Source organism: Mirounga leonina, unplaced genomic scaffold (genome assembly GCF_011800145.1).
Source record: "Mirounga leonina isolate KUSES-001 unplaced genomic scaffold, KU_Mleo_1.0 Mir_169, whole genome shotgun sequence".
NCBI lineage: Eukaryota > Metazoa > Chordata > Mammalia > Carnivora > Phocidae > Mirounga > Mirounga leonina.
In genome coordinates, this window is record NW_023270431.1 from 19320403 (window position 1) to 19327330 (window position 6928).

At 47.2% G+C, this 6928-nt stretch overlaps 1 protein-coding gene across 5 annotated transcripts in view; it reads left to right on the top strand.

Annotated features, from left to right (window-relative positions):
- Nucleotides 1-228: 228 nt before the first annotated feature.
- The window catches only part of ST3GAL6 (ST3 beta-galactoside alpha-2,3-sialyltransferase 6), a 59827-nt gene continuing 53127 nt past the window's right edge, over nt 229-6928 (top strand). For 2 of the 5 annotated variants that reach the window (XM_035015205.1, XM_035015206.1), the window contains exon 1: nt 229-544. Coding sequence is in view for 1 of the 5 variants with exons in the window: in XM_035015200.1 (XP_034871091.1) it covers nt 883-997 (115 nt within the window). In the remaining 4 variants the exon portion in view is untranslated. The other 3 variants (XM_035015203.1, XM_035015200.1, XM_035015202.1) reach the window with 2 other exon arrangements.

Here is a 6928-nt window from a genome sequence, read left to right on the forward strand (position 1 = left end):
ATTATTTCACAAACACTAAAATATAAAAAGTATTCAGAGCCATCCAAGTATGAGGACATTATTCATTTATGCTTTTCTCAAGAGAGCTACTTTTAACAAGAAAGAAAAGGCACGTCCCACCTTCGTTCCTTCTCCCTAAAGTAATACCTCCTCCAAAAGACAAAAGGGACCAACACGTTTGTCCTTGAAAGGCGGAGCCCAGGAATTCTGGAGCTCTGAACACCCGCTCCCTTTCTGCGAGGGACCAAAACTCCTGCCTCACTTGGTGTCGCAGGAGTCCCCGGTGCGCCAAGCAAATGTGTTTACTTCTGCTGCCCGCCAGCCCGGCGGGGAATGGGAGTACCCTGGCCGCGCCACACTTTCGCCCCTGCAGCTTTCCAAACAAACCGAGGCGGGATGGGAGTGTCTTCTTGGCTGTGGAACTCGATCCTCCTACCTCGTCCTGAAGCCACCCGCTGCTTTTCCCCGGCCCTCCCTTCGTGGTGATTTTCCTGTCCGGGACGCCCGGGAAGGGCGCGCGGCCGGTGTCCGCCCAGCCCGAAAGGTACGGGCTCGGCTGCTTTCCCGCCTCCCTGCTCCGGGGACGCGGAACCCCTGGTCTCCCTCTGCACTGCACCTTCCTTCGTGAACTTGGGGGCGGCCGTGGTCACCGCGCGTCTGGCGCCAGCAGCCGAGCAGGAGGAGCTTCCCCGCGGCTCCGAGGGCGCTCGGCGCAGTCGCCTGGGATACGGACCCGGGCGTGGAGGGCAGCGCACGGCCCGGCGGGCGCCTTGGACTCCCGCGGCTTCCCCGCCGGGTCCGCGGAGAAGGAATCGTGCCCGCGCCGCCCCTGACCCGGCCACCTTCCTCCGGTTTCCGCCGGCCTCGGGACTCGGCGGCCCGATGCGGCAGGCGCCGCGGCAGCCGGCTGGAGCGAGCGGCGGTGGGCGGAGAGCAGCGGGCCCCCAGGCGCCGAGCCCCGCACGCTTCTGCAGCCTGCGCTCCTGGGCCTGGGCCGGTAACTCACTCCCGCCGGCTTCCCTGCGGGTTGGCATTGCCCGGGCGAGGGAGACTAGGGATCGGGGAGACCGGATTCCCCACCCTGGTTGGGGCGGCCTGGGGTCTGTGCAGCCTCCGAGGCTGAGCGTCGCGCGTGGAGGGCACGCTGAACCGACTGCCCCCTCCGCGCACCCTCGCGTGAGCCCGCCCCCCGGTTGAGGGGCCGCGGGGCGCCCGCCGCGGAGAGGAGCCGCGGGGCGCCCGGATCCCCAGGGCGGGAGGAGGGGCGCTGCGAGTCGAGACGACCTGCTTTGGGACCCGCTTTCCTCTAATCTCGGGGGAGCTTGGGCACTCGCGTGCCGGCAAGGGTGGGGGCTCCTTGCTCACCGTTGTTTTGTAAAAAGGTCTATTCGCGAACGGGGGCTAGAGGTCTGGAAGGTTCTCGTCTTTTATCGTAGAAACATTTCCAGCAAACCCTCCTTCCCGCCACAGTAGAGCTAGACCTAACACAACAAGCACCGAGGCAGTTGAGGGGGGGAAGAGCGGTGGTGAGAAACTCGCAGGGTTTGGGCTGCCTTTAGTTTTCAAGATAACAAAGGAGCAACTTGTCATTTTGAGGCCCTTGCTCTAGGGTTCTCTGGAGAGCGCAGCCTCTTTCTTCTGTGCTGTTATTTTGGCTTAAAAGAAAATCTATAGACGATTTCTAGAAACTAAAAACAAACCCCAAACACCTTATAGGATCTTCAGTAGAAGGGGTAGGGAGGGAGGTAGGGGGGAGGTGCTCGCTACTAAAAGGTAATATTTAAAAACTGTATGTGGGAGAGGGGATGAGAGTAACATCCGTGGATGCCATCAGAAACCACGTAAACCGCAGATTCTAAGCTCAAACAAGTCACATGCATCCGAGTACTATGCTTAGGTGGATAGTTAAGGGAACTGCAGGAAGGCCAGAAACTCCTTGCCCTCGTTGGCTCTTCTCCCCATTTTCACACTGAGGTTTAGGTTTCTGACGGCTGCCTATGCTCTGCTGGCCTGGATGTTTGACTTTCCGGTCTTCAAACTTCCTCTCCCAACTGCAGACGGTAACACTATCTTTTTATTTACACGGAGATGTTAAGTATTTGGGAAGATCTGCTCAGGCTGCCAGGTTATTTTCCTTTTGAAAGCAAGCTGATTGGACATTTGTAAATTGGTTTGTGTGGCTTCCTTTTCTTCTCAGGAAGGATTGCTTTTCACACCCAGATATGCAAAAGAGACAGTCAGATTGTTTTGTAATCTGTTGCAGCTAAGGCCAGCTGCCTCAGAGACACTTTATTATTATTATTCTTTTAATTTGTTCATTTTAGAGAGAGAAAATGGGGGAAGGAGGGGACAGGCAAAGGGAGAAAAATCTTCAAGCAGACCCCCTGCTGAGCACAGAGCCCAACACCAGGCTCCATCTCTGGACCCTGAGATCATGACCTGAGCTGAAATCAAGAGTGGGACGCCTAAGCAACTGAACCACCCAGGCACCCTGACTCAGAGACACTTTAGATAATGGCAACTTTGGTTTATAAGGAGAAAACTTTTTCAGAAACTGATTCTATTACCCTGATCTGGCTTCCTGAGCCTTCCTTAATTGTTCATGTGGAGGAGGAGATCTTCATTCCTTGCTCAGTGGGGCTTCTTTCCTGGAGCGATATTTTTACCATAGTCCCTGAATGTCCCAGTCCCAGATTGTATGTCTCCTTATAAAGATGCAGTAAAATGAGACCACATTTCAGTAGATTTGTTGGAAATACTCAATTTGTTCTTATGCCCCAAATCCATAAAAATCTTTGAGGATCAGAAAGGAATAGATAGTAATTGGCAGAAGAATACCATTAAAAGACATACTGTTAAAACAAACAGACGTAAATCTGTCCAGCTGTTGTCTTCTGTTGGAGATACTTCTGTGTTCCACATCATGTGGAATACTATAGGAGAGAGGTGAAATATGCCACATTTCCCATATGTCTCTGACAAACATCCTCTGCTAGCCATGCAGATTACCGCTTGGCTTCTATCCAGGGTTGGGGGCCGGATAGCTATTTAATATACATTCCAGGTGATGCATATCAAGGCGGTAAGGAAAACACAAAACTCCTGTGGCACCCATTATGATCCCCAGTGTGTTCACATGCGTTATTTTATTAAATCTTCCCACCAACTGTGTGAGACAGGAATAATTAACTCCATTTTATAGTTAAAAAAACACTAAGATTGTCCCAGCGTAAGTGACTTAGAATGGATCACATGAAAGTCTGCTTAACCTCTGCCTTACACCATCCCAGGAAACCTCCATAGCACACATTCCTCACGGATTCTTCCATTCTTTGTGCATATGCTTCACCTTTGTCTTGCACACACTCAAGTTATATATCCTCTGATCTGAATATACTTTCTTAATTGCCCCTCAGTCTGGGCGTCTTGAACAGGGGGTCTGTATGCTTTGCCTTTCCTTCTGATAGCTTCCGACTTCATCAGTTAGGTATCTTCTGTCTTCTCTGTATCTTTGATGTGCCACTTTGGTGTGCTGTGTCTGGCCAAATTCAGGACGATATGTTATCTCCAAGGGATTGTGTTCCAAAAATTCTTTTCATTCTGAATGTATTTTTACTGAAGTTCCTATTCAACCTTCTTGCCTGGAAGAAGTCTTCCCAGGGGTACATCCCTACGCTCACAGTTTAAATGAACCTCTCCTGTTTATTCTAACTACAATGGATAAAATAGCACAGATCAGAATTTCCAGGTGAACCCTTTATGGGTTAAAAATAAAAATATATTTGTTATTAGACTGTATGTTAATTATGCTTCCATAAAAAATTATTTGATTTGGAGCAAGCTTGATGTATAGCATACAACGGATGCATTGGACACTACAGCGTGTCAGTAGGAAACTGTGTTTCTGGTTCTGTATTAGGATGTCAGAAGCACTGTTCCCTCATCTGGTGAGGTAGCAGGAGTTCTTTCCCCTGATGGTGACTCCCAGCACTGAATAAGCAGTAGGGTCTTAGACTTGATCAGGAACTTGGCTGTGATACAGTCAGGCTAAGAAGGGGTAAAATGCTGGGGATGAGTTTGAGGGTAAAAGAAAGTAAGGGGCAGGAGGACCTGAGTCTCTGTTCCATGCTCATATTTCCTCTTCTTGGAGACTTTTTGTCATCTGGGGGTGGGGGTGGTGGCCAGCTTACCATTTACTGTCAGCCTTCTGTATCGACCAGGGAGGGGCTTTCCTTTTCTTGGACCACTGGGAAAGAGAGGAAGGAAAGCACCCAGCCCTTGGGAATTTTTTTTAAATTTTATTTTTAATCACAAACACTGAAAAGCTGGGTAAAAAGATGCTCTTCCCCATTCTCTCTTTTTGCCCTTATACCTAAGACACAGTGTGCTTAGTAGCATGTAATGCTGGTCTTTGAAGGATTCTTTAAACCTAGACCTACTTTTATCTGGTTGGGAATGGAAAGGTCTGTAGATGAGGAGAATGAAGTCTCCAGATGAAAATGTGGCACGGAAGCTGGAGATTCTTGCAAGGGAAGCGACCTGCCAGAGGTTGTATGTAGAAGCGGGTCCGGAGTTGATATGGTTGTGGGTCGCAGTCACTGTGGTGGAAGGTAGGGGTGGCAAGGGAGCAGAGAGTGGTTTTGTGGTAAATGCTGGGTGACTTTCTGCATAGTCATCCTTAAGGTGGGAATTGAGTTTCAACTGATGTTTACTGAGTATCTGCTACATAATGGGTGATGTAGGGGGATAGGGCATGCAGTGTTGAACAAGATAGACAGAGCCCCTGCTCTTACAGACCTTATGTTTTGTGAGAAATGGAGTCAATAAACAAAGAACAAATAAATGAAAAAATATCTTTCAGATACAAGGCAATACACCCCGGGGTGTTCTAGAGAGGGAGCTTCTTTAGAGCAATCAGAGAGCTTCTCTGAGGAGGTGATATTTGCACTGATATGTGAATGATGAGAAGCAACTGTCAAGTGAAGAGCAGAAGGAAAGGCTTTCTAGGAAGAGGGGACAGCAACTGCAAAGGCCCTGAGGCATGAATGATTTGGGGGTGTTTGGAGAGCTTGTAGATGGAGAGGAGTGCAAAAGGGGAGTTTGGAGGAGATGCAGTCAGTGAGGGAGGTGGGGGACAGTTTATATAAGTGAAGCCTTCAAGTCTTGGAAAGGAGCTTGAATTGTGTTTTCTTTTTTTTTTTTTTTAAGATTTTTATTTATTTATTTGACAGAGAGAGAGATAGCGAGAGCAGGAACACAAGCAGGGGGAGTAGGAGAGGGAGAAGCAGGCTTCCTGCCGAGCAGGGAGCCCGTTGTGGGACTCGATCCCAGGACCCTGGGATCATGACCTGAGCCGAAGGCAGACGCTTAACGACTGAGCCACCCAGGCGCCCGAATTGTGTTTTCATTAGAATGGGATGCCACCAGAGATTTCTAATTAGAGATTAAGTCAGTCTTCACCCAATGGGCACGGGCTTTCCTGTTTGTTTCTCTCACTTCCTCTCCCTGTCTCTCTCTCTCATTCTCTCTCTTTCACACACACACACTCACTCACTCACTCACTCACTCACTCACTCACTCACTCACCCTCAGTCAGCTTTACTTCTCTCTGTTAATTGACCATCAATGATTTCTCCTTCCTCACCCCAGGCCAGGGCACAGGCATCCATGCAGAGAAGCAGGGCTCAAAGGACCCTGGACCCTGGGCCTCTTATCCTCTGAAATCTATATACTCACTTAGTTTGATCTTCATGCATAAGACTCTGCATCACTAGCTCTGATTTCTCAACCTCTCTCCAGATTGAACCTCCAGATATCTCTAAGAAGTCTTTGGGTTGGCTAGTGATATCTAAAACTAGATACTAAAAATTATGTTAATTAGGCAACTCAACTGCAATTGATATCTTTTTTAAGACAATAATTGTCACAAGAGGCGAAAATTTAAGTAATCCAAAGGCCTTGCCTTTTCCTGAATACCTGCTCCTTCTCTCCCAGGCGGATGTCTACATGGTCTGTTTTGGGAGGTTTATGTCCTTTTTAGAGTACAGTTTCAGTGGAAATGTGCAAGATTCTTGTAATATTTGTCTTGGGAATATCCTATGCCTGAGAAATTTCATTTCTATTGGTCTTTGTAGATGATCTTAGAGTAATACTTAAATCATGAAGGCTTATATCAAGCTGATATCTCAGAGTAGCACTGGTGTATCAGAAATGAACACGTCCGCAGCATTTTAGCCATTATCCTTTGACTCCAGGATAGCTCATCGTCACCAGTATATTACCCTTTGGGGGAGCGTGGTACACTCCTTAGAGAGAAAATTGTTATTGAAATTCTTTAGCCAGATGCCCTGTTTATTAACTTACATACTTAATGTCACTAATACACATAACTTGAACAACTCACTTTCAGCTTTTTGTATCTTTTTTTTTCTGGTTGATGGCATCAAATCTGGAATACCTTTCTATCTGATAAGGCAACGATTACATCTTGTCCTGTTCAGCCCTGGTCTTCTGTACCTGGTGCAGTGTCTAGAACATTACAGATAGGACAAACATTTGCCAAATGACTTAATCCTTGTCCATGGATTGACTCACAATGTTAACATATTAGCTCAGTTGTAACATCTTTATTATGATTCATTTTTGTAACTATTAAGATTATCAACTTGTTATCTCAAAAACTTTACCCATTGGAGAAAGCAGGTGAAAGATGAATTCATCCCTGTGGATTTGTATATATTAATTAAAACTCTTTGGGCTTTGAAAAGTTTTTTCTTTTTGAAAATATTATAGTGTACTTGTGTTGACGAGAAAGAGACCAGTATGTAAAGGTCATCAGATGGATAGTCTTAAATTTGTTTCCATGTACAGTAAACTTTCCTTTCTTTCTTTCTTTCTTTCTTTCTTTCTTTCTTTCTTTCTTTCTTTC